This window comes from Phyllostomus discolor, chromosome 9 (genome assembly GCF_004126475.2).
Source record: "Phyllostomus discolor isolate MPI-MPIP mPhyDis1 chromosome 9, mPhyDis1.pri.v3, whole genome shotgun sequence".
Lineage (NCBI taxonomy): Eukaryota > Metazoa > Chordata > Mammalia > Chiroptera > Phyllostomidae > Phyllostomus > Phyllostomus discolor.
Window position 1 is genome coordinate 48820610 of NC_040911.2, and position 27742 is coordinate 48848351.

The 27742-nt window shown below is 38.1% G+C and overlaps 1 protein-coding gene and 1 pseudogene across 3 annotated transcripts in view; one reads left to right on the forward strand and one right to left on the reverse strand.

Moving 5' to 3' along the window:
* Positions 1–27394, forward strand: part of RALBP1 (ralA binding protein 1) — a 66554-nt gene extending 39160 nt beyond the window's left edge. For 2 of the 3 annotated variants that reach the window (XM_036009321.1, XM_028524355.2), the window contains exons 3-10: positions 3297–3755; positions 7027–7376; positions 8865–9026; positions 10020–10151; positions 14714–14821; positions 23133–23254; positions 23505–23628; positions 25483–27394. In XM_036009321.1, the coding sequence (XP_035865214.1) occupies positions 3297–3755; positions 7027–7376; positions 8865–9026; positions 10020–10151; positions 14714–14821; positions 23133–23254; positions 23505–23628; positions 25483–25749 (1724 nt within the window). In that variant the 3' untranslated portion in view covers positions 25750–27394. Of the gene's footprint in view, positions 1–3296; positions 3756–7026; positions 7377–8864; positions 9027–10019; positions 10152–14713; positions 14822–23132; positions 23255–23504; positions 23629–25460 lie in introns of all 3 variants that reach the window. The other variant, XM_036009322.1, reaches the window with a different exon arrangement.
* On the reverse strand, positions 21679–21867 carry LOC114506596 (annotated as a pseudogene).
* Positions 27395–27742: the final 348 nt, after the last annotated feature.

Genomic DNA, 27742 nt, shown 5'->3' on the forward strand with positions numbered 1-27742 from the left:
GATATTGAAATTTTGTCCTTATAGAATTTTACTTTTTTGCTAGGTTGTGCAGGCAGTTGGGGTACACATTATTGGATCTATGAAAAAAGTACCATATTTTGCTCTGTATAATGCACATGTTTTTGCCCAGATTTTGAGGGAAAAATAAGGTTGCACATTAAACATGGGCAGTACTAATTCTGTATCTATATAAATGTTTTTAATTTTTTTATTTATGCTTCTGCATTAAAAGTGTAACTCTAGAAAGCAATAACAATATCTGTATGCAAAATAATACCCTGGAATATGATAGTTTTGTTTCTAAGTATAAATAAATAAATAAATTGAATTACAAGATTGAAGTAGAAGTTTTTCCCTGAAAATTTGGGCCAAAAATGTGGGTATGCATTGTACATGACAAAATATAGTAGTTATTAATTTGTTGTAAGGAAATGCCACAAGGCATTCATTTATAGTCCATATTTGGGAAGTAGGATGAATTGTTTTAAGCATTTGTCTTTAGTACAGTAAAAGCAAACCAGGTGAGTTATTTAAGTGTTCCTTTTTTTTTAATTTCATGGTATTGAGTATATTTTATTGCTTATACTGTTACAGTTGTCTCAGTTTTTCCTCCCCTTTATTCCCCTCCACCCTGCACTGTCCTTCCACAAGCATTTCCCCTGTCATGTCCATGGGTTGTACATATAAGTTCTTTGGATTCTCCATTTCCTATACTGTTCTTAGCTTCCCGCTATTTTGTACCTACCATCCATGTTTCTTATTCCCTGTACCTTTCCCCCATTCTCCCTGCTCCCTGTCCCCACTGATAACCCTCCATGTGATCTCCATTTCTGTGATTCTGTTCCTGATCTAATTGTTTGCTTAGTTTGTTTTGGCTTTTGTTTTGGTTTTTGTTTTTAGGTTGAGTTGTTGGTAGTTGTGAGTTTGCTATCATTTTGCTGTTTGTATTTTGATCTTTTTCTTAGATAAATCCCTTTAACATTTCATAGAATAAGGGCTTGGTGATGATGAACTCCTTTAACTTGACCTTATCTAGGAACTACTTTCTCTGCCCTTCCATTCTAAATGATAGCTTTGCTGGATAGAGCAATCTTGGATGTAGGTCTTTGCCTTTCATGACTTGGAATACTTCTTTCTAGCCTATTCTTGCCTGTAAGGTTTCTTTTGAGAAATCATCTGATAGTCTAATGGGAACTCCTTTGTAGGTAACTGTCTCCTTTGCTCTTGCTGCTTTTAAGATTCTCTCCTCTTTAGTCTTGGGTAATGTAATTATGATGTGCCTTGGTGTGCTATGATGCGCTTCTTTGAGTCCAACTTGTTTTGGACTCTCTGAGCTTCTTGGACTTCCTGGAAGTCTATTTCCTTTGCCAAATTGGGGAAGTTTTCCTTCATTATTTTTTCAAATAAGTTTTCAATTTCTTGTTGTTCCTCTTCTCCTTCTGGCCTCCTATGATTCAGATGTTGAAATGTTTAAAGTTGTCCTGGAGTTTCTGGGTTGTGTGGTCTGTCTCACTCCCCAGTTGCTCCTCCCGGTTTATCCACATGCAAATGTGGACCTCTGGGTCTGCCAGCCACTGTCTTGCCATGCATCCTCTCTGCCCTGTCTATGGGTCTCGCCCCTCCTACTGGTCTGGATGAGTGTGTCTTCTTTAACTCCTTTGTTGTCGGACTTCTATACAGTTCTATTTTCTCGCAGTTTTGGTTGTTTTGGCTTTTAAATTTGTTGTTGTCCTTCTTTTGGTTGTGCGAGGATACAAAGTGTATCTACCTATATATCCATCATGGGTCAGAAGTTGAATTTCATGGTATTTTTAAGTTAATTTATTTTTGAGGCAGATAGAATGCACACACAGATTGTGTGCAGCTTGATGAGTTATCACAAAAAACTATGCTCCTATGTAACTACTGCAAGGATCTGGAAATGGACCTTTATGACCACTTAGAAATTCTCTTTATAGATCTTACACAGGGAATCTCTCACCCCTCCCAGAGGTATAATTTTCTCAATGTAGCTTGATCTTGTGTAGTTTTGTATTTATGTAAATAGAAACAGTTTTTTTATGTCTAGTTTCTTTTGTACAATCTTTTGTTTGTTAGATTCACCCATGTTTTTTCATGCTGTAGTATCTTGTTCATTTTCATTGCTTTAATATATTAGAAATACTGTATTTGTCCATTCAACTGTTACTGGTCATTTGAATTGTTTTCAGTTTGTGACTGTCATGAAGAGTGCTTCTATAAACATCATTGACATGATTATGCATTTGTCCTGTGTATATGCCTGGGAGTAGAACTGCTCACTCACAGGCTATGCTTATTTCATTCAGCATTAGTAGATCCTGCAAACAGCTTCCCAGAGTGGTTGTATCAGCTTACACTCCCACCAGCAGTGTCTGAGAACTCAAGTTGCTATTCATCATGGTAGTATGTATGCCCTTAAGATTTCTGCTATTAATAGTCCTGGCTGGTGTGGCTCAGTGGATTGAATGCTAGCCTATGAACCAAAAGGTTGCTGGTTCAATTCCTGGTCACAGCATATGCCTAGGTTGCAGGCCAGGTCCCCAGTTAGGGGCATGCAAGAGGCAACTTATCGATGTTTCTTTCTCTCCCTTTCTCTCTAAAGCAGAGGTGTAAAACTCATTTTCACTGGGGGCCATGTCAGCCTCACAGTTGCCTTCAAAGGGCCAAATGTAATTTTAGGACTGTATAAATGTAACTACTTCATAACTGTTAGAAGTTGAAATTACATTCAGCTCTTTGAAGGCAATCATGAGGCTGATGCGGCCCCTGGTGAAGATGAGTTTGACACCCCTGCTCTAAAGGCAATGAAAAAATGTCTAAAACAGTCACACAGTTCCTGTCCTGGTTTGAAATTGACTCAAATCATAGGAACAAAGGAGGAAAAAAATGTAAGCTAAATAAGTTCAGATGATGAAAGAATGCTCTATCTATCTTATAGAGTTATTGATTCTTCCTATTAGCCCCTTTGTATAGAACTTGTCTTGTGTATTTGGAATACTTGGTTTGCCAAAATTCCACTTAAACACGTATAAAATTAACCCAAAGCAGCTCTGTCTGTGTTGCCCTCTTGTGGTCAGGAGAAGATGTCATTGCAACATCTTTCAGCAGAGAGGAAACCCATTTTTTGCTGGGAGTGAGTACTAAAGAGGGGTTGGACATGATGTGAAAAGCTAGGTGTCTAGTGCCAGCTAGCATTTTTGTCCTGTACTTAAGAAGCATATGAACAGTTTGACATTAAACAAACATAACTTACACTCCCCACATTTCTTTCACAGCTGAAGGCTATGCTGCCTTTCAGGAGGATAGCTCTGGCGATGAAGCTGAAAGTCCTTCCAAAATGAAGAGATCCAAGGGAATCCATGTTTTCAAGAAGCCCAGCTTTTCTAAAAAGAAAGAGAAGGATTTTAAAATAAAAGAAAAACCCAAGGAGGAAAAACATAAAGAAGAAAAGCACAAAGAAGAAAAACATAAAGAGAAGAAGTCAAAAGACTTGACAGCAGCTGATGTTGTTAAACAGTGGAAGGAAAAGAAGAAAAAGAAGAAGCCAATTCAGGATCCAGAGGTGCCTCAGGTTGATGTTCCAAATCTCAAACCCATTTTTGGAATTCCTTTGGCTGATGCAGCAGAGAGAACCATGATGTATGATGGTATTCTACTGCCGGCAGTTTTCCGTGAATGTGTAGATTATGTAGAGAAGTATGGCATGAAGTGTGAAGGCATCTACAGAGTTTCAGGTATTGGGGACATGGACTTGATGGCTTTTAAAAATCAACTTCCATTCTTTTGTGTTTGTCTATTTTTTAATTTATTGGGATGTCATTGGTTAATAAAATTATATAGGTTTCAAGTGTACCATTCTATGATACCTTATCTGTATTGCATCTGTTTCTCAAAGAAAGGACAAATAATAACTTGTGAGGAAAATTATGACATGGGTCCTAAGGCTTATTCATTTCCTTGAATCTTCCATTTGAACTGTGTGTGTATGTGTGTGTTGGCAGTTTGATTTTTTTATGATACTCCTTTTTATTAGGAGGATTTATGTATGAGTTGAGCACAGTTTGCAGCAACCTGGTGTGGGAAGAAGCATGGGTGCACTCAGACCCTGCCTTATTCTTCTTACTTTCCCTCTCTGATTACAGGCTCAGTGTTGTGAGGGAGTTGAGTGGGAGAAGGTAGGAAATCTGGGCTGAGGATGCTTCTTGGCTAAGAGACACATTTATTGGCACAATGATATAATGTATTTCCTGAGTTAGTTAAGGGACATGAAATGTTCTTTGCTAAATAGTTAGGCTTCAAATGTTAATGCTTCTGTCAGCATGTGCAGCTGTCAGTGAAATTGATTTTCCATCTTTCTCTGTTGCATATGTATGAAATTAAAATTTCATAGTTGGCAAGAATATAATTCATATTGGGTGTCTGAAATCAAGCAAAATGTATACTACTTGAAGTAAAAGAATGTCATATAAAGCACTATGACTTGTGTTGGTATAATATGAAAATCCTGACCTGTGGCAACATGTGTTCAAGCCACTACATTCCTGTGACTCAATTTCTTGGTACTAGAGATTTATTTTATAAAATTTATTGTTAGTCACATATTTTCATGAGTTAGTAATACACATTTAGAATTTACAAAGAAATTAGACTGTGTTTCCATTTAATTGGTTTGTATACATTTCTACAAGAGATAGTTGATATTTGAGTTTTATTGAGCCCTGGCTGGTGTGGCTCAGTGGACTGAGTGCCAGTGCCTGTGAACCAGAAGGTTACTACTGGTTCAATTCCCAGTCAGGGCACATGCCTAAGTTGCAGACCAGGTCCCCAGTTGGGGGCATGCGAGAGGCAACCACACATTGATATTTCTCTCCCTTTTTTTTCTCCCTCCCTTCCTGTCTCTAAAAATAAGTAAATAAAATCTTTAAAAAGAATAAGTTTTGTTGAGAAAGGGCAGACATTTTGATAATGGGGGAAACCCTTTATATAATCCTATAGATAACATTATCATTTAAGATTATTTTGGCTCAAATGGTACTATTTTATAGAAAATAAATTAGAAATTGAATTTGATTTACTTTAAATCCTTAGTAACATAAAAATAAATATTTAAATTAATTCGAAATTTTGGCTTTTAAGATTATTTTATGATGAATTGATCTTCAAGGAGATTAAACAATATAACATAAGCTGCTTCTCTTACATGGGTTTGGTAGGCATGAAGGAAATTTGGTTTAGGTGAGTTTCTGTGAAGAATTCTACAACTTTGCTCAAAGAATTCTTTTGTCTTTGAGCTATTTTTGATGTTTGTACCTTTTGGAAAGTCAGAATTGTGGAACTCCTCTTCTTTATTTATGAGGCACAGCATTCAAACTGAGCTGTTTCCTGTCGACTCTTGGGGCTGAACTCCTGCTCTGATCAGTTTGTTACTTATTATTTTTGCTCTGGTGGCAAGCTGCATCCCAGCACACTGTGGACCGCAGAGCTTGCTGTTGTGGCTTTTTTTGAATGCTAGTAATATTGTTTTATGCTGGAGATTTTTGGGTCTCACTTATTCATATATAAGTTCCAGTTTTAAAATTTAAATATATATTTATATTATTTTGCATATGCTCTTTTTCTACCAGAGATGCTTTATTTGAAGTGTCCAGTTTTTCAAAGGAAATCATTTTGATAACAGTTCCAGGGTAACAGCAAACCAAATACATTGTAATTGTTTACTTGTGCAATTTTTCTGGGTGAAAACTGCACTTTGGGGGAGAAATTAAATGTGTAAAATATATGTGAGAGAGAGAGAGAAAGGAAGTCTTTGTCAAGAATTTCACTTAGAGTTATCACTCACTGTGTTTTACTCATCATAATAAGAAAATGGGAATTATTTTCTAGCTTTTCTCCCTCAAAATAAAGATACAAAAATGAGATTCATATTATTTTCATCTTTGGAATGCTGATTTTGTCACTGCTAGATAAGTCACACGTTAATTAGAATGCCATTAAAAGGCTTTCACATAAGATGATGTGTGCCAAATCCCAGATGCCAGTGTTATGCAGTGTGAGATGCTGTTCCAATCAGACGACACTTCAGTGTTTTCTCATTTGCCATTACAATCTCTAAGCCTTAACTTGTTGCTTATTTCTAATAATTGGCCTAAAGTTTTAAGTATTAAAAACAACAGAAGGCTGCTTTGTACTCTGAGGAATGGTCACTGTCACCAAATTATGTCACTGAAATGCAAATTGGACTAAAGACTTAACACTTATATAATGTTTGAAAAACACTTATTTTGTGTGTCAGTGTTTCATTCTATCCAGTAAGAAAAGCAAAACAATTTGATTTTAAAAAAACTCAAATTTTACTTTTTTTTGTTCTAGCTCTGTTCCAGATTAAGAAAATATGTAAAGAATTCAAACTTGAAAATAGAAATTAGATTGGGATTATTTAAGGGAGAATAACTTTCAAAGAGTTTGTTTAGATAGCAAACTCACTGTTTGCATTTGCGATACAATTTTTACTTATAAAAAAGTAATTACCCACAATTTTTTGAAGCATGTTTAATATATATAATATACTGGGTTGTTTTTATGTTTTCAGTTTTGTGACTAGTTAGAAAAAGCAGTTGGCTGCCCTTGTAGAACAAGACTTTATGCTTAGATTGTAGTTTAGTGTTTCCCTGAATTTTTACCTACCTATCTTTAAAGTTAAAAAATTTTTTTCACAGAGTTGATTGGCATATTTGCCTGATGTTTTAATGGTTGCTATGACTTTTGTTTTGAATATTGAGTTTTCTGTTATCATTTAGCTTTTGGTTAAATTCATCCTCCTCAAATTACAGTGTTTCATTATTATCTTGTTTACAGACGAATTGTACAGATAAATACTCTATAACTAGAGGTTTGTTGTTGTCAGATTGGCTTTTTCCAGATCTCTCCCCAGGGGTGAGTACAAGGGTGAAGAAAGCTGTTTGATTTTTTTTCCTCGATATTCTCTTTCTCTCTGAATGTTTTAAGGAATTAAATCAAAGGTGGATGAGCTGAAGGCAGCCTATGATAGAGAGGAGTCTCCAAATTTGGAAGAATATGAGCCTAACACCGTAGCCAGTTTGCTGAAGCAGTATTTGCGAGACCTTCCGGAAAATCTGCTTACCAAAGAGCTTATGCCTCGCTTTGAAGAGGCTTGTGGAAGGAGCACAGAGAGCGAGAAAGTGCAGGAATTCCAACGCTTACTGAAAGAACTGCCAGAATGTAACTATCTTCTGATTTCCTGGCTGATTGTGCACATGGACCACGTTATCTCAAAGGAGCTGGAAACAAAAATGAATATACAGAACATTTCTATAGTGCTCAGCCCAACTGTTCAGGTACATGTACCCTCTGATGCTGGCCTTGGGGACTGGCGGGGAACACTTTCATTGCTTAGTTGCACCCAGAGCAATTAACCAGCGAAAGTAGATAATGGTTCAGCCTGAATAGTGTTTTTTTCTTTTTCACAGTATGGACAGTGTCAACATAGAAGATGATGAGCATACTTGCCTGTTGGCTTGTAGCTATAATAATATGAATATTTTATAGTCTTTGGTATGGGTTTATAAACCAGTTCCTGATAATAGTGATCTGTCATCAGTAGAAGAGGAGCCCGTGGTACCTGCCATTACCCAGTTCATCTATAGAATTCCAAAGATCTCAACTATTTCTTCAAATAGTATTACTGCTTAGTTATATCACACATGCATCAGATTCAGGCACAAAGAGACTTAACATTTGTTTGATTAGAGATTTAATCTGAGGATTCCATTCATAAAAATAGATCCTAGAGAAACATGTTGTAGAATCTTAATCTGAAAAGACATTACTGTTAATTGGTATCTCTTTATAACAGAAATACTTGGCCTTCATTTATTGCTGCTCACTTGGCCTTCATGTAGAGCGCATTTTGCTTTTTTTGTTTGTTTGTTTTTGTTTTAGTTCAGCTACTGATATTATATGGGCTAAACATAAATGGCAAAAAAATGAGATGATTTTTATGTTTTAGTCATGGTTTCAGAATTTGGTAAATAACTCTAATAGGGATGATAGTATCATAGAAGATTCAAGTGTGTTGTAAGAGTAAGTTTTAGGTAGAAAGTAATTTATTTTATTAGCTTTTCAGCCAACTTAATGTCCTGATTTGGCGTATGAACTTAATATTTAAACACTGGCTATGGACATGTACCCAGAAAGTTTTGTTTCTGGAGTGAGGTCTCAGACTCTCAGCCCAGCTTTACAACTGCAAGTGCTCTTACTGCCTTCATATTCTTCAACAGACCAAGTTGTGTGTGTGTTAAAAGGTCTCAAAATAACATGAAAAAAGACATAAGATTTTTTTTTAAAGATTTTATTTATTTATTTTTAGAGAGGGAAGGGAGTGAGATAGAGAGAGAGAGACAGAGAAACTTCAATGTGCAGTTGCTGGGGGTTATGGCCTGCAACCCAGGCATGTACCCTGGCTTGCAATCGAACCTGGGACACTTTGGTTCCCAGCCCGCGCTCAATCCACTGAGCTACGCCAGCCAGGGCTGACATAAGATTTTTTAAAAAATCAGTTAATATAGTATTAAGAAGGAAAAAAATTGATGGTCATCAGCTTCTGCATCCTTTTCTTTCCTGTTCCTTATGGTGCTTAAGTACAAGACTTAACTCAAATTTTTTCATTCTCTTTTCTAAATTGTTTGCTAATTAGCAAAGCAGGTATAGTCACTACTGAGGAAAACTTTCATTCATGTGTCTAGGATTAAAGGATATACTATGCAATAGACACAAATTAAATGAAATAAAATAATAGTTTTCTTGCAAATGTTTTTTTTTCTTAGATTAGCAATCGTGTCCTGTATGTGTTTTTCACACATGTGCAAGATCTCTTTGGAAATGTAATATTAAAGCAAGTGACAAAACCTCTTCGCTGGTCTAACATGGCCACTATGCCCACACTGCCAGAGACCCAGGAAAGCATCAAGGAGGAGATCAGAAGACAGGTGTGTGAGCTCAGCCTGTGCTTTAGCCCTAAAGAGCCTACTTTTGCCCTGACCTGTTTGGAGACTGATGATGGTGGTGATGAAGATGAACTCTTGTTCACTGAGTACTTTCTAACATATGTCTGGAGCTCTGTTGGGCTCATGTTACATACTAGTTAAGTCAGCATATCATGGAGAGAGCATAGGTTTTGAAATAAAAAAACCTGGCTTTAAATTCTTGCTCTGTTTCCAATTGACTGATTTTAGGCAAATTGCTTAACCTCCTTAAGCCTTAGTGATCCTATTTTAAATTGGGCCCTCTCATAGGTTTGACATGAAGATTACAATAAATGAGATAATGCATTAAAGATGCTCAGCATGGTGCCAGGCATGTTGTAAGCAGTCCAAAAACATTAGCGTACCCACACAAGGTTGCTATTATTGACCATGTTTTATGGATAAGAATACTGATATTTTAAATAACTTATTCTGATGCACATGGTTACTAAGCTATAGAACTAGGATTTGACCCCAAATCCTGTGCTTTCCCGCTTGCTACTTTGATAGGAAAAAAACCCACACACAACAAAACTGTCATTTGGTTGTATGTGTATTTGGCAAGCTGAGTAAGAAATTCAAGACTGAATAAGAAATTTACTTACATTTGATTATTGTTACATCTTTTATTTGCATACATGTTATTAAATCCCTGCTTGCGTTTTTTTTTTTCTTTTCACTTGCTCTGAGCTCCCATTCCTTAGTTGATCATGTGTTGGGAAAAGGGATGTAAATTAACTACTGTTTTCTAATGTAAATTAATGAGAACCCAATGACTAGGTAAAACAAATAAGAAATTTTTTTTAGTTAAATCCTTAAAAAATAACTTGTGCTGTTATTTCATTCTTTTAATGATAATTGAAAAATTGTTGATTCTACATCTTTATAAATTACATGGTTTTATTTTAAGATGATAAGATATGAATGATCAGAAGTGTGTGGTTTATTGTGTTTTAGGAGTTTCTTTTGAATTGTTTACATCGAGATCTGCAGGGCGGAATAAAGGATTTATCTAAAGAAGAAAGATTATGGGAAGTACAAAGAATTTTGACAGCACTCAAAAGAAAACTGAGAGAAGCTAAAAGACAAGTGAGTAAATTTATTATTTTGGTACATCATATTTATAATAAAATATAAAAAGAATGTGCTGGAATCTTATATACTCTTTCACATTATTTCTTTTAAAAAATACAGTATATACATGTCTCTTGAAGTAGAGGTCCCTGGTGGGAAATTTGTTTGTTCAGATGTTCCTAGTTCTGGATTATTGGTTTTTCAGCTTAGTATCAAAGAAACGTTTCATTTAAACAAATTATATTACTAAAAGGTGTGTTGTCATTTCCTGGTTGGTTGTACCTGTAAACATCTTTCTAAGTATGAGAAGCTGTTAGAGAGTGATACATTTCAGAGACTGCTGAGGAATTTGAGTCAGCTCTTTGGAAGTACATGGCGGTGCTAAGGTCAGGAGGGATTTTCTTTACCTAGCAATAGGAAGAGTAGCATATGACTTTTGATTAAGTTTGGGGTACATGAATCAGACTTTTGATCTCCCTCATAGTTTAGTATATGTTGCCTGGCTCTGGGATGGAGTTTCCCAGCCTCACATAAGGCTAAGACTCCAAATCTCTGGACCCTCTTGCAACCCACATGCAGATTCTGTGGCAGGATCCAAATAGCCCTTCCATGGAACATCAGTTAGCTTATATCAGACAGGGAGAGTGTGATTGGTGGTGGGTTGCCATCGTGATCATGTTAAAAGTCAAAGACTACTTAAGTACTTTTGTTGCTTTGAGGTTAGAGGTTTACACTGATAGCTAGCTTTGTCAGAAAAGAAACATTCAATAATTTCGCTTAATGTGGAGTCTAAAGAACAAAATACATGAACAAACAAAACAGAAACAGACTCATAGATGTAGACAACAGACTGATGGTTACCAGAGAGAAGAGAAGATGGGGGATGGGTGAAAAGTGAAGGGATTAAGAAGTACAGATTGGTAGTTACAGAACTGTCTTGGGGATGTAAAGTGCAGCATAGGGAATATAGTCAGTAATATTGTGATAACTGTATTGTGTCAGGTGAGTACTTAAAATTATCAGGGGAACATTTTGTAAATTATATAATCATCTAACTACTGTGCTTTAACCTGAAAAGAATGTGAAATAATAATGAATGCCAACTGTAATTTTAAAGCAGGAAACACTGATGAGATTTTTACACATGTACTCTAGGACTAGCAGACTAGCAGAAGCTCTCTGTGTATTTTGCTTCTGGTGCCTGTTTATTATTATTATTATTATCATTACTGTTGTTATCATTACTGTTGTTATGATGATTATTACTCCTCTATGATTCAACCTAGAATCAGGTTTAGACTGACCACCCAGGCCTCATGGTTGTTATTGTTAACCAGGTAGCATTACCTGTGTCTTTAAATGAATGGTCTCTACCTAGGACAAGACTCATATAGCCTTGGCTTTTATTTCTCTTGCTTCTGGATCTTTCTTGGATAAAGGAATTGTGATATAAAAAAAAGAAAGGGATGGTTTACCATTATCAGTTTTCTTGATATTATCTTTCCATGCCTGATCTTTAATTCACAAAATACTCCGAGGTTCTGTCAAGTGGTTTTCAATTTTGAGGAATGAATGATTTTTAAAGATAAAAGTAAGTAATTCATTACATTAACAGATTAAAAATAAGAAAACACACATAATCATGTCAATAGAAAAACATTTGGCAGAATTCAACACTCATGATAAAAACTCTCAGCAAACAACTTTTTCAGCCTGATAAAGGGTGCATCTGTGAAAAATTCTATAACTGATGTACTTAATGGCAAAAATCTAAATGCTTTCTCCCTAAGATTGAGTGTACAAGGCAATTTCTGCTTTTACCACTTGTACCCAATGTTGTACTGGAGGTTTGTTTAGGTCAGTGTAATGAAGCAAGAAAAAAAAAAGGCATACAGGTTAAAGAGAAATAAGTCTATGTATATGACATCATCACCTATATACTAGGGAAGACACAAAAACCCCCAGAATTATCTTCTGGAGTGTGGGCCCCTTGTAGTACAGGCTTCCCTCCTAGGTGAGTATTCTAGGGACCCGTCTGTATCAGTGTACCAGCTGGCCTTGTTGTGAGAGGCTGTGTTTGGCTTCATGACTTTTTTAAAGACTCTTTTTAATACATTTGCCTGTTTCATGATGGGTGATTAATGATTGCACCTGCCCACACTGGGCAGTGCTGCTGAGTGTTCAGCAGTTTTTGAACAAAAAATGGCATGACCCCTATGGCCCACCCTCCCTATTCACCCGATCTCACCCTGAGGGACTTTTTTTTGTTTCCCCTGGTGAAAAATCTCAAAGGGAAATGTTTGTGCTGATGTGGAAGAGCTGAAACAAAAAATGACAGGAGCACTAAAAGGCATCAAAATAGACAAGTTCAAAAACTGTTTTGAGCAGTGGAAAAATGTCTCGATAGGTGTATTGCATCAAATGGAGAGTACTTTGAAGGTGACTGAAGTTTAAACATGTAAGAATAAATACACAATTTTTCATAAATAAATTCCACTTCTTTATGGGGCTACCCCATATAAAATTCTAAGGAATCTATAAAAAACTAATCACTGAATTTAGCAAGGTTGTATGGTACAAAACAGATATACAAAAGCCTATTACATTTCTATATATTAACAGTAAACAATTAAACATTGAATCTAAAAAAAAAAAACAAGATGTAAATAACATGGAGCGATATATCTCAATATTATTAAGATGTTAGGTTTTCTCAAACTGATATGTGGATTCAGTCCCAATCAAAATATAGACAGGTGGGTTTTGTAGAAATTAATAAGTCCTTCTAAAATTTATGTGGAAATACAAATGACCTAGGGTAGCCTAAACAATTTTGAAAAAGAACAGCTCTGGTAGAGTCACAGCCTGATTGTTAAGACTTACTACGAAGCCACACTAATCAAAGATAGACGTACTGAATAGAATATCATAAATAGACTCACATGTATAAGGGCAATTAATTTTTAACAAAGGTGTGAGGACACTTCAATGGGAGAAGGATTTTCTCTTCAACATATGGTGCTGGAACCATTCGATATCTTTATGCAAAAGAAGAACCTTAACTCTTTCATACAATAGATACTAAAATTAACTCAGAATGAATCTATACACAAAGACCTAAAGAAAACTTCCAGGGGAAGATACAGAAGATCTTACTGACTTGCTTAGGCAATGATAGCTTAAATGGAACTATAAGAGAAAAATTTGATAAGTTACAGTTCATCAAAATTTTAAAATATGCTCTTCAGAAGACTGTTAAGAAAATGAATATGCAGGCCAGAAGCTGTGTCAAAATATTTGCAAAAAACACAATACCGACAGAGTACTTGAACTAGAGTATATTTAAAAATATATTTACAACTTAAGAAAAAACAGTTCATTTTTTTTAGACCTTATTTTTTCTAGAGTAGTTTCAGGTTCACAGCAAAATTGAGAAGGCACAGAGAGTTTGCATATGCCCCTCCCCAGAATGCATGCATAGTGTCTGTCCCCAAAGTGGTACATTTATTACAATAACAATTCACTTTTAAAAATGCAAAAATTTCAACAAGCAATTTGTACCTTTGAACAAAGATGATGTACCGATCACAAGCATGTCAAAGATGCTCAACATTATTAATTATTAAGGAAATAGAAATTAAAATCACAATGAGATAGCATTGCACACCAACTAGAATGGGTAAGATTAAAAGTACCATGTATTGACAAGAATGTGGAGCAACTGATACTCATAGTGCACTTGGTAATGAAAAATAGTACAGTAATTTTAGGAAACAGTGTAGCAGTTTCTTATAGTTAAACATATGGTAACCATATAACCCAGCAAACCTACTCCTAGGTATTTAAGAAAGCATATACCCACACAGAGCATATACAGAATGTTACAACAGCCCTAGTGATAATAGCTCAAAACTGGAAAGGACCCAAATGTTTATCACCTGTGATTGGATAAACAGTTGTGGTACATTCACATCATGGCATATTACTCAGCATACTACCGCTACAAACAACAAAATAGATGGGTCGTAAAAGCATTATGCTAAATGAAAAACAGACAAAAAAGACTACTTACTGATTGATTAAATTTATATGAAACTCAGGAAAAGGCAAAACTGTAGCAATGGAGAGCAGATCAGTGGTTGCCAGGGGCCAGCAGATAGTGGAGGAGCCCCAGGGTATTTTGTATGATGATAGAAACAATCTGTATCATGATTGTGGTGATGGGTACTCGACTGTATACATTTGTTAAAACTAGTGTATGCTTAAAATCAACCCTCCTTCCCACCAAAAAAAGTATCATGGAAGGCATTTTGTGTGGAAGGGTTATGGAAATGGTGAGCACATTAACCGGAATTGCACATTTTTCATACTATGGCCAGAAGTTAAGATCTGTGTGTTATTTTCCAAGTCCAGTTAACAAATGCCCATCTATCTAGATGGTTCATCCAACTGTTAAATGTTATTTTTTTAATTCTAGGAAACAAGTAGGAAACTTATCAAATGGTAATGATGTGAATTTGTTGAATATTTGTTATATATAGGCTGACTGGTTATTTTTCACTTATCTTACTTGACAGGAGTGTGAAACCAAGATTGCACAAGAGATAGCCAGTCTTTCAAAAGAGGATGTTTCCAAAGAAGAAATGAATGAAAATGAAGAAGTTATAAATATTCTCCTTGCCCAGGTAAGCTAAACTCTTTTTCTCTATTTTGCAAGCTTTTTTTAAAAAAATAAAAATTGTATATACTTAAGGTGTAAATCTGATGATACATAGTGAGATGATTACTGCAGTCAGGTTAATTACTATTATCTCCTCCCATAGTTTACTTTTCTTTTGTGGTGAGAACACTTGAAATGTACTCTTAGTATGTTTTCAGTATTCAGTTCTGTATTATTAACTGTAGTCATTATGCCTGTGCATTAGGTCTCTGTACTTACTCATCTTGCATAACTGCAACTTGTGTCTTTTGGCCAGCACCTTCCCATTTCCCCCACCCCTCCACCCCTAGTAACTATTTCTTTGAGTTTGACTTTTAGATTCTATATACAAGTGAGATCATACAATATTTGTCTTTCTCTGTCTGGCTTATTTTACTTAGCATGATGTCCTTCAGGTTCATCCATGTTGTTATAAATGGCAGAATTTCCTTCCTTCCATGGTTGAATAATATTCCTCTGTGTGTGTATACATGTGTATGCACCACATCTTTATCCATTCATCTGTTGATGATTGGGTTTTTTAATTTTTGACCCTTGTGAGTGTTGCTACAATGAACATGGAGTACACATATCTCTTCAATATCCTGTTTTCATTTCCTTTGGATATATATTCAGAAATGGGATTATTGGAATATGACTGTTCTATTTTTATTTTTTGAGGAATTTCCTTATTGTTTTTCATAATGGCTGTACCAACTTACATTCCACCAACAGTGTACAAGGGTTCCTTTTTTCTGCATCCTTGTCAACACTTACTATCTTATGTTTTTTGATAGTAGCCATGCTAACAAGTATAAGGTGATATCTCATTGGGGTTTCGATTTGTATTTTCTTGATGATGAGTGATATTGAACATCTTTTCACATATCTGTTGCCATTTGTATGTCTTTTGAGATGTCTGTTAGGTCCATTGCCCATTTTTCAATTGGGTTGTTTTCTTGATATAGGGTTGTTTGAGTTACTTATATTATTAATATCCAAAATAATGTCAAAATATTTTGGATATTAATCCCTTATCACAAGTATGGTTTTTTAAAAAGATTTTATTCATTTTTAGTGAGAGGGGAAGGGAAAGAGAAAGATAGGGAGAAAACATCAGTGTGTGGTTGTCTCTCGTGTGCCCTATACCGGGGACCTGGGCTGCAACCCAGGTGTGTGCCCAGATTGGGATCTGAACTGGCGACCCTTTGGTTCACAGACCTGTTCTCAACCTACTGAGCTATGCCAGCCAGGACAAGTATGGTTTTCTTTTCTTTCTTTTTTTTTTTTTAAAGATTTTTATTTATTTACTTTTAGAGAGGGAAGGGAGGGAGGGAGGGAGAGAGAGAGAGAGAGAGAGAGAAAGAAAGAAAAAGAGAAACATCAATGTGCGGTTGCTGGGGGCCGTGGCCTGCAACCCAGGCATGTGCCCTGACTGGGAATCGAACCTGCGATGCTTTGGTTTGCAGCCCGGGCTCAATCCACTGAGCTATGCCAGCCAGGAAGTATGGTTTTCAAATACATTCTATTCCGTTAGTTGTGTCTTCACCTGTTGATTGTTTCCTTTGCTATGAAGAAGATTTGATGCAGTTCCATTTGTCTATTTTTGCTTTTGTTGTCTGTGTTTTAGGAGGTATATCAAAAAATATTTTTTGCTCACATCAGTGCCAACTTTTTCCTATGTTTTCTTTTAATAGTTTTATGGTTTGGGGTCTTATATTTAAAATTTTAAACCGTTTTGTGTTATTTTTTATTTTTTTGGAGTGAGATAAATGTCCAATTTCATTCTTTTGAATGTAGGAAATCAGTTTACCAACATCAGTTTTTTGAATTATATTTTATTGATTATACTGTTACAGTTGTCCCATATCTCCTCATTTGCTCCCTTCCATCATTGTTCATGCCCATGGGTCACGTGTGTAAGTTCTTGGGCTACCCCGTTTCGTGTACAGTATGTTACATTCCATGGCTGTTCTGCAACTATTGTTTGTACTTCTTAATCCCCTCGCCGCTTCACCCATTCTGCCATCAACCCCCCAATCTGGCAACCATTCAAATGCTCTCCATATCCATGATTCTGTCTCTGTTCTTCTTACTTGCTTAGTTTGTTTTTTATATTCAATTGTTGATAGATATGTATTCATTGCCATTTTATTGTTCATAGTTTTGATCTTCTTTTTCTCAAATAAGTCCCTTTATCATTTCACATAATAATTATTTGGTGATGAACTGCTTTAGTTTTTTCTTGTCTGGGAAGCTCTTTACCTGCCCTTCAATTCTAAATCATAGCTTTGTTGGGTAGAGCAGTCTCTGTTGTAAGTCCCTGCTTTTTATGACTTTCGATATTTCTTGTAGTCCCTTCTAGCCTGCAAAGTTTCTTTTGTGAAATCAGTTGACAGTCTTAGGGGAATTCCTTTGTAGGTAACTGTCTACTTTTCTCAAGCTGCTTTTAAGATTCTCTCTTTATTTTTAACATTTAGCCTTTTAATTATGACGTGTCTTGGAGTGACCCTCTTTGTATCCATCTTATTTGGGACTCTATGCTTCCTGGAGTTACATTCTAATTCCTTCGCAAAATTAGGGAAGTTTTATTTCCTTATTTTTTTAAAAAATATATTTTATTGATTATGCTATTACAGTTGTTCCATTCTTTTTTCTCTACTGTATTCCCCTCTGCCCTGTACCCTCACTCCTACCAGCATTCCCCCCGTCTGAGTTCATGTCTATGAGTTGCACATATAAGATCTTTGGCTTCTCCATTTCCTATACTATTCTTAACCTCCCCCTGTCTATTTTGTACCTACCATTTATGCTTCTTATTCCCTGTACCTTTTCCCCCATTCTCCCACTCCCTGCTGATGACCCCTACATGTTGTCTCCATTTTTGTGATTCTCTTCCTGCTCTAGTTATTTGTTTAATTTGTTTTTGTTTTTGTTTTAGGTTCAGTTATGATAGTTGTGAGTTTGTTGTCATTTTACTATTCATATTTTTAATCATCTTTTCTTAGATAAGTCCCTTTAACATTACATAGAATAAGGACTTGGTGATGATGAACTCCTTTAACTTGACCTTATCTGGGAAGTGCTTCACCTGAGCCTTCCATTCTGAATGATAGCTTTGCTGGATCGAGTAATCTTGGATGTAGGTCCTTGCCTTTCATGACTTTGAATACTCCTTTCCAACCCCTTCTTGCCTGTAAGATTTCTTTTGAGAAATCAGCTGACAGTCTTATGGGAACTCCTTTGTAGGTAACTGTCTCCTTTTTTCTTGCTGCTTCTAGGATTCACTCCTTCATTTTAACCTTGGGTAATGTAATTATGATGTGCCTTGGTGTGTTCCTCCTTGGGTGCAGCTTCTTTGGGACCCTTTGAGCTTCCTGGATTTCCTGGAAGTCTGTTTCCTTTGCCAAATTGGGGAAGTTCTCCATTATTTTTTCTTTTTTTTTATTTCAATCATTGTTCAAGTACAGTTTTCTCCCCCCCTACTCCCTATTTTTTCAAATAAGTTTTCAATTTTTTGCTGTTGCTCTTCTCCTTCTGGCACCCCTATGATTCAGATGCTGGAAACTTTGAAGTTGTTCTGGAGGTTCCTAAGCCTCTCCTCATTTTTTTTTGAATTCTTGTTTCTTCATTCTGTTCTGGTTGAATTTTTATTTCTTCCTTTTACTCCAAATCATTGATTTGAGTCCTGGTTTCCTTCCCATCACTGTTGGTTCCCTTTTCCTTTATTTCACTTTTCAGAGCCTTCACTTCTTCCTCTATTTTGTGATCATACTCAACCATTTCTGTGAGCATTCTGATTACCAGTGTTTTGAACTGTGCATCTGCTAGGTTGGCTATCTCTTCATTGCTTAGTTCTAATTTTGGAGTTTTGATCTGTTCTTTCATTTGGGCCATATTTTTTTCATCTCAGTGTGCCTGTTACATAGTAAGAGGCAGAGCCTTAGGTATTAGCCAGGGTGGGGCAACCCAGGTCATTGCTGTGTGGTGCTATATGTGTGGGAGGGTTCCAAGAGGGAACAATGACCCTCACTTGGCTCTTGGTTGGTTTTCAGTCACTTCCCCTGCTTACCACAAGTGAATTGGGCCCTTCTGGTGCTGATTCCTCGGTGGGTGAGTTTGTGTATGTCCTATGACCTTGTGGGTCTCTCCAGTGAACTCTCTTGTGAGGCTCAGAGTTTCTCCCACCACTGCAACCCCCACAGATATTTTACAGCCAGAGGTTTTGATGATTATTTCCCTGTGATGGACCCCTGGGTTGTGTGGTCTGTCTTGCTCCCTAGTTCTTGTTCCTGGTTCATCTGTAGGCAAATGTGGGAGCTCTTGGTCTACCAGCACCTCACCCACCTTGGTCCTTCAGCTGCCACCTTGCCATGAGTCCTATCTGCCCCATCTACCCATTTCCACCCTTTCTACTGGTCTGGATGAATGTTTCTTCTTTAACTCCTTTGTTGTCAGACTCACATACAGTTCAATTTTCTGGCTGTTGTGGTTATTTTTTGTTTTTAAATTTATTGTCCTTCTTTTGGTTGTGCAAGGATGCAAAGTGTATCTACCTATACCTCCATCTTGGCTGGAAGTCTCTCTTTCCTTATTTTTTCAAATAAGCTTCCAATATCTTACTCTTTCTCTTCTCCTTCTGCCACCCCTATGATGTGAAAATTGGCACTCTTGAAGTTGTCCCAGAGGGCACTTATACTATTAGCATTCTTTTGAAATTTTTTGTCTTGTTCTAATTGGTTGTATTATGTTCCTAATCATTGATTTGATTCTCAGCTTCATCTACTTTATTGTTGTTTCCCTGTAAATTATTCTTTTTTCAGTTAGTGTATCCTTCATTTCTGATTGGGTCTCTTTTACACTGTTGAGTTTGTCACTAAGTTCTTTGAGCATACTTATAACCAGTGTTTTGAGCTCTGCATCTGATAGATTGCTTATCTCCATTTTTTTACTTCTCTTTCTGGAGCTTTAATCTGTTCTTTCATTTGGGCCATGTTTCTTTGTCTCCCATTTTAGCAGCCTTCCTGTGTTTGTTTCTGTGTGTTAGGCAGAGCTGCTGTGTGTGCCTGTATGTAATAGGTTTCCTGTCAGGTCCATTGACACAGCCTCCCCTATCATCCATGCTGGGTACTTGAGGTGCGCCCTTTGTGTGGGCTGAGTACACCCTCCTCTTGTAGTTGAGCCTTGGTTGCTGTTAGCAGATCAGTGGGAGGGATTTACCCAGGCCAGTCAGCTGCAAGGACTGGCTGTGACCATTGACCACCAACCTCTGCCCTCTGTGGAAGATGAGCTGTGCAGGGACAGGATGGTGGTGCTCTGACATGGTCTGTATATGTTCACTGCTTGTGCAGGATCTGATATTTCCTGGGTGGTACAGGGTAAGGTCAGCTCCCATCTGTGTTTTGCTCAGGACCACCCTGCCTCAGCTATAAGCAATATGAGGTGCCTGAGACTTGTGTATAAGATTCTCAGGCAGAGCTAAGCTGTAAATCTAGCTTCGCTGCTGCTAGTGCCAGACCTGGGGCCACTTACAAAGATGTACCAGGGCTGGGGGCCAGCTGTTGCTTGTTTGATAGGATTTGGGAAGTTGTGAAGCATAAGCCAAGACCAGCCATTTAGATGGAAAAGTCATGGTTTACACTTTGCGTGGGCCTGTAAGTTGGGTGGGACAGAGTCTCAGGGGATTTCCAAGGCAGGGCAGATAGTTAAGCCAGGTTGATGGAGTCTCACATATGGCATCCTCCTGCTGGCCTTGTGTCTCTGTCAGCGTAGAACTCAGAAAAGGGATAATGGCCTCTGCTCGCCTTTATATCTGGGAGAGTGATTTCCCCCAGCTCCTGGCCTGATGCCAGACATGTTAATTCCTCTTTGTATGCCACCAGTGCCTTTCAGGGTGCTACCCCAGTGCTCAAGCTCAAAGGGAATGAGTCTTAAGTCCATGTGTGGGTTCTTTAAGGGGAACTGCTTGGGGCTCCAGAAGTTTCTTTCTCTGACTCAATCCTCACTGGCTCTTGCAGCCAGAAGTTATGGTAACTTATCTTCCTGGCACTAGAACCCCTGGTCTGGGGGTGCTGGTGTGGGGCTGGGGCCCCTTTCTCCCAATATATCCCTTCTGAATTTTTATCCACCACTCATGGATGTTGTCCCACCCTGTTCCGTGTCTCAGCCCCTCCTACCTGTCTGGATGGATGTGGTTTCTTTAATTCCATAGTTGACAGACTTCCATTCAACTTGATTCCTGGCAGTTCTGAATGATGGTTGTTCTGTATTTTAGTTGTAATTTTGATGTGGTTATGAGAGGAGATGAGCCATGTCTACCTACGCCACCATCTTGACCAGAAGTCCCAGCATTATTTCTTGAAGAGGCTGTTCTTCCCCACTATGTGTTCATGGCATCTTAGTCAAAGATCAATTGATCATAAATGTGTGGGTTTATTCCTATTCTGCTCCATTAGTTCTATATTTCTGGCTATATGCTAGCACCATACTGTTTTGATTATTATAGCTATGTAGTATATTTTGAAATCAGGTAATGTGATGCCTCCAACTTTGTTCATTTTTTAAAGATTGCTTTGGCTACTGATGCCTTTTGTGATTCTGTATGAATCTGTTCATACAGATCTGTTTGTTTAAATGTTCAGCTGGAGAAACTACTTTTTTTTCATGCCACGAAGCATGTTTTATTAATCATACAAACAATTTTCTATAATATCCCAGGACAAACTGGAAAATTTGGTAGTTCGAATGGGGAGGGCTCCCCTCAGAACCACAGCCTGATGGCAGGGGTGTGGAATGTCTGGGCTCACAGTGCAGTTTGTCGCTCGTGTCCATTTTGCAGGTAGCTTTTTCTCCACATCAGGACTGGGGTCCCAAAGATGATGGGGGTGGAGAATCCTCCAGGCCCTTAAGAAATTTCACTTTACTTCTGCTCAGTGGTCTCTTTGGTCGGCAGTGTTCTTCTCCTGCGTCTCCATCTTTCAGCTTGGCCTTGTCAAAGCTCAAGATTTCCCCTATGTCCAGTTTGTCTGCCATTTTCTTAAAAAAGTCCTTGTCCTTTGCTCCCAAATCCGGGTCCCTGCTTCCACTCATGTTGCTGCAGCAAGAGACCTACTTTCTACTGAATGACTGATGCTTTACTTAATCTCTGGGTTGTAAGTATTTTCTTTAATTCACAGATTAGTGTTACTTGTTTCATATTCATGAGATTAGACTTTAATAAATATTTAAAACATGCCTTTAATAATATTTATTATAGAATGTTATTAACATTTATGTTAATTATAAATATTAATAAAAATTTATTGAAACCCAATCTCATTAACATAAAACAAGTAACACTTATCTGGGCAAACCACATCTTCCCACCTCATTAGATATCATGAGATACTTTAATTTTATTCTTTGCAGGTGAAATCTGTTGTTGATGAATCGTTTTATTTTTCATTCGTTGATTTGACAAATAGCTCTTGAGTAATCTATTCCAGCACTAGAGCTGAAAATGAGCTCCTTTCTCCCTTTTTGAATTTCTCAAGTCAACTTTAGTCTGTTCTAGACATTACCAGAGTTTAACCAGTAAGGAATGAATGTCTGGGCTCTGACAACATAGTCTGTGCCTCCAGACTCGTGTGTGAGGTACCTAAAGCCTGTAAGTGTCAGTCCTTTTCTGTCAGTTCTGTAAAGTACTTTATTTTGCCTAGCAGGAACATGTAACTACTATATTTTGCTATGTATAATGTGCACTTTTTTGCAAATTTTTAAAGAAAAAAAATAAGGGCGTGCATTATACATGGGTAGTACTAATTCCATATCTATCTTCCATGATGCATAAACATCATAAATTTGTTACTGGTACATAAAATTTCTTATACCATAATATGTTAAAAAATAAGTGCTAAAATTCCTTAATAACACAAGAAACAATTATCTCCCTTTATTGAGAAGTGAGAGGGTATTCAGAAAGGACTGGGAAGCAAAAACTTGAACTTTGGCTTTGTGCCAAGAGTGCTTGCTCCATAGGAGCCTTTGCAAAATGGGAACATGGACTCCTAAGTGACATTTCTATCTTGAGAAAAATCTAGTCGTTCCTCCCAAATAACTTAGTTTACTTTTTCTCAATGGGGGCTTTTCTTGACAGTAAAGAAACAAGATGTTTTTTTGGTTGTGCAGTACGAGCTTTCTCATAACTTGTGTGTTATGTGTATGGGGCTAAAGAGTCCAAGTTAACATAGAAGACGCCCTAAAAGTGACATTTCCTTGACTCATACTCTCAAAGGTGTTCACCATGATCATTCTTTTAGGAGAATGAGATTCTGACTGAACAGGAGGAACTTCTAGCCATGGAGCAATTTCTGCGCCGACAGATTGCCTCAGAAAAAGAAGAGATTGAACGCCTCAGAGCTGAGATTGCCGAAATTCAGAGGTAAAGGAAAGGGAAGAGTTTCAAAATTTCCAAAAATGTTTACTTAAATACATGCATAATGGTTTCAGCTCTCAGACTTTCACATGAAAGAATTAGGCATGCAAAATTAATCATCCTAACTTTCCAAAGTGTTACTAATGGTGTTATATTAAGTAGACTTGTGAAAACCCAGTAAATCTAAAAGAAGGAAGGTAGCAAACACTATTTTCTGTAGTTATTTGTAAAGTTTATTTTGATCCCTCACCCTCAGTCGTCAGCAGCATGGCCGGAGTGAAACTGAGGAATACTCCTCCGACAGCGAAAGCGAGAGTGAAGATGAAGAAGAGCTTCAGATCATCTTGGAAGATTTACAGAGGCAGAATGAAGAGCTGGAAGTGAGTTTTGGGGGGAAATAACCAAAAATCACACTAACTTCTAGGAAGTTATAGCAACTATTATTTTCCCCTTAGAATTTTTCTCTTCCTTGGTAGCTGAGGAGGCTGAGTACAGGTGGGTTTTACTAAAGAGCATACAAGGTACAAACTGACTGCTGGCTGGCTGTGACCTTGTCAGGCTGTTCCTAAGGTGTGGTGACTTTCACCGACTGCAGTGTTCCACACAGACCTTTCTCTTCCACTTAAGGTGAGTCTCACCTGACTGGGCCTGTTTGAGCAACTTTGAATGATCTGGTCTGTGTTCCCAGAGAAAATGAACAGAAAAAAGAAATGCTAGTGCAAGAATGAAAAACCACCTGAATCTCTCCCTGGGAGAAATAAGGGACAAAGTTTTCTCTTGGTCCTTAACTTGTAAAGTAGCAGATGAGAGTAAATTCAGCACTAGGAAATTGGGAGACAGCTGTGTGGTTAAAAGAAAACAAAATTAAATGATTTTGATCAGAGTTTTTTGCTTCTTACCCCAAATAAAACATTGTCTCCAGATGTTTTGCCTAAGGGTTAAGAGAGAGAGGCCGTTTTCTTCTTAGAAAGAAATTTAAGAACAGTGAAACAGCTTTGTTTCCCTTGCTGAGGTGCATTCTGCTGCTCCAGCAAACCAGAGCTACTCGCTTCATAGAAAATTAGATGAATTCCTTACAAAAACCGCCACCCACAAAAGTCTTCTCCTCAGAACCTGTGGACAGAGTTCACAGAGGCTGCCCACCGAGGCTCAAGGTCAAAAAACTCACTACAATCAGGGGTGTGGTGGGAGCAGCAGAGCAGAGGTTGAGACCTAGGCCACCAGGTAGCTTCCATTCTTTAGAAAGCTTTCACATTGGCACTTTATTTTGCTTTCTTAACATTTGACAGATCATTTTAAAATGCTAAGTAGGAAAACACATAACAGAATTATAGTACTTGGTATACAGAGATAATACTCGCATGGTTTGAACCAAGATAGTTATACCTCTCACCTAGCAGACATCCAGGTCTGCCTTTCTCCATACAGGGTTTTTCCACTTGGAGTCTAAAGTGGCTGCTCTAAGTCTTGTGCACTCTTAGTCATCAGGAAGGAGAAAAGGAATCAAGGAATGCCAGTTGTCAAGGGCAACATACACAAGTGGAATCCAGTGCTTCTACTCCTACCCTGTTAGCAAAGGCTCAGTCGCATGGACATAGCTAGCTGCAGTGGACGCTGGGAAATGCCACATGAAGAGGGAAGGTGCACTGTGCAGCCAGCAGCCTGCCACAGAGCAAGGTCTGTGGGGGTTTGGGGATTAGCTGTTTTGAGTTACCTCAACTTGGCTGAACTAGTGTAGATAATTTAGTGATAGTAGTAGTTTTCTGTGCTTTCACTAAGTAGCACACAGTTCAGATGTAAAGTAATGCTTTTCACAAAAGACATCATCACTTTTGGGAAATATCTAGGCTCTTGTCCTGTCTCTAATTTCCCCCTCTAATTGTTACTTAAGTCCCTTTTATCTTCCCCTTATTTAAGGGCTGTTCAGGAGCCAGTTCAAAACGTTAAATCTATTTTAGACACTAGAAACCTTAATTTATTCAAATTGTTTTCTATTGGTATGTTTGTGTTTTCCAGATATGCTTACTCTTTTGTATTGAGGAACACAGTTTATACCTGAGTTTTTATTTGCCTCAGTTGTATATTCACGTTCATGTCTTCCACTCTGCAACTCAATTAACTAAAACAAAAATTCTTATGTAGGATAGATACCCTTGCTAACTGTTCTCTGCTCCCAAATCACTGTCATTTTGACCTTCTTGAGTGACAATAGGTCTTTTGTGTCCTTCTTCAAGATAAAGAACAATCATTTGAATCAAGCAATCCATGAAGAGCGAGAGGCCATCATTGAGCTGCGTGTGCAGCTCCGTCTGCTCCAGCTGCAACGCGCCAAGTCTGAGCCGCAGGCACAGGACGAAGAGGAGCCTGAAAGGCGTGGGGGTGCTGTCCAGCTACCTAGAGACAGTGCCCCGGAGACAAAAGCAGCTAAAGAGCAGCCAAAGGCAGGTAAAGAGCAGGCCAAGCCGTCCCCGAGCAGAGACAGGAAGGAGACGCCCATCTGAGCATCCTGTGGGTCCTGGAGTCCGCCAGACCTAACAAGACCTGTGCATCTTACTGTAAACCCGAGAGTCAGAGTGCACAACTCTCTGCTGTACATTCTGTAAAGATATCTTTTCTTAGAGACTCTTGTCTTTCACACATTTGACTTCTCCGCATCAGGCTCAGGTTACAGGGGAGGAGAAAGCAGTGGATGAATTGTGGGCTTGTAGGAGACAGATGAGTTTTCCAGATAGCTTATTTGAAGATTAATTTTCTTTGTTAAAGTAACTATTTTAACCCTTGAGTGGCTTCTTTTTAAACCAAAAATCATCTTTGCTTTTTTATTATGGCGGAATCAGGATCTCTTTCTCTCATTCAAGGGGAGGAACCAAACAAGGTAAAAATACTCTTCCTGCCTTGTGGCTCGCCCCACAGTCTCACCCTCCAGGGTCACTGCTTACCTAGTCACTCTTGCTTGTGCCTTTTATACCTTTTTGGTGCAGATTATATCATGGGGAGCTGCCTCATATTTCCTGACTGGCCAGAATGGCTCTTATGGGGGTTACCTTTACTCACGCTTGTCACCCTCTCCTTTGACAGTCCTAAGACACAGTTCTTGAGCCTAAGTCACCAGGGTGGCCAAGTTGGTCACAGAACTGGACTGGCCTGCCAGCCCTGGAGCAGCCCGACCCAGTGTGGAGGGGGCCACCTTGCTCCTTCTGGGTCCTCCAGGTTCTCATTGCTATTGATTAGCAAATGTTTTTTACTAGGTTGGTCCAAGGTAACTGCCTTGACCTGAGGAACCCACAAAAAGGATCTGTTTCTCAAACAAGAAGTCTTCTATGTGACTGACCTTCCATTAAAAACAGAATGACTTAAATTGCTTGCTTGGGCTAGAATGTAAATGTCTCTTTGCCTGAATAAGCCATATTATCATGTTAAGCAAAAGTTCTCATTATCCACATCATCTCAGTGAACCTGCTGATGGACTTTGAATTGACAAGATTGAGCAATAGGAAAAACTTTTCCTTTTAATGATAGCTGTGACCCCCAACTCCATTTTCTTGCTTTGCCACTTCCCCGGTGACCTCAGGGGTCTGGGAGGCCAAGTCTCCGGCACCTTTGTTGAGTCACACCTTGTTTTGCCCAAATAGATGGCACCTGTGAGGTAGGTCAGCTCTCGTGGCTGTGAAGACACAGTCAAGGTGATGGAAACAAATCCCCCCACCCCCTTGAGGGCTCTGTCCTCTCCTCCTTAGTATTTATTTTCAGCACCTATTTGATGCGGTTTTTTATCCTCTACCTATTGCACTGTTGTGACTTGTTGGCCATTATTTGATTTTTGTACCAAAAAAAGCTTTGTTATAGAAATCAGCATACTATTTTTTTAAACCTGGAGAGATATTATGGTGACTGAAAATATGGTCAGGTGTCAAATATAAATGTATAAAAGCCTTCTTGCTGTCCCGTTGGTCATATTACCTTCATTTTATATTTGCTGGCAATGTTGGAGGTTTCTTTTTGTTTGTGTAAACTAATTTCTATCAAGGTGTCATGGATTTTTAAAATTTAGTATTTCATTACAGTTGTCTCAGTGTTGGTTAACTAATTTTTGCCAGAACTGTTACTGATCAAGCAAATAAATTGAACAGCCATTTGAGAAAAAAATGCTTCCCATTTTTTTTATACCTGTTTCCTTTGAATTAAGTGCCCAATGGTTGTCAGGGTGTTAGTTTGGTATTTCTTTACGTCCTAAAGTGAAAAAAATGTTTTAACTCACTTTGTGTTCCTCACCCAGGCAGAGTTGTACCCACTCACTGGCTAGTACGGTTTGCAGCAGCGCCCTCCCCCTCCCCCATGGGCTTCAACCAGTGCTTGCCACTGAAGGCGCATGTTTGTACAACCCAGCTCACTGGGTCTGCAGCTGCTTCCGTGTGTGATGACCTGGTTCCAATGGAAAGTGAGTTTTGCCCTTCTAGCTTGATGCACAACTCAGCTGGCCCAGCTTGGCAAAAA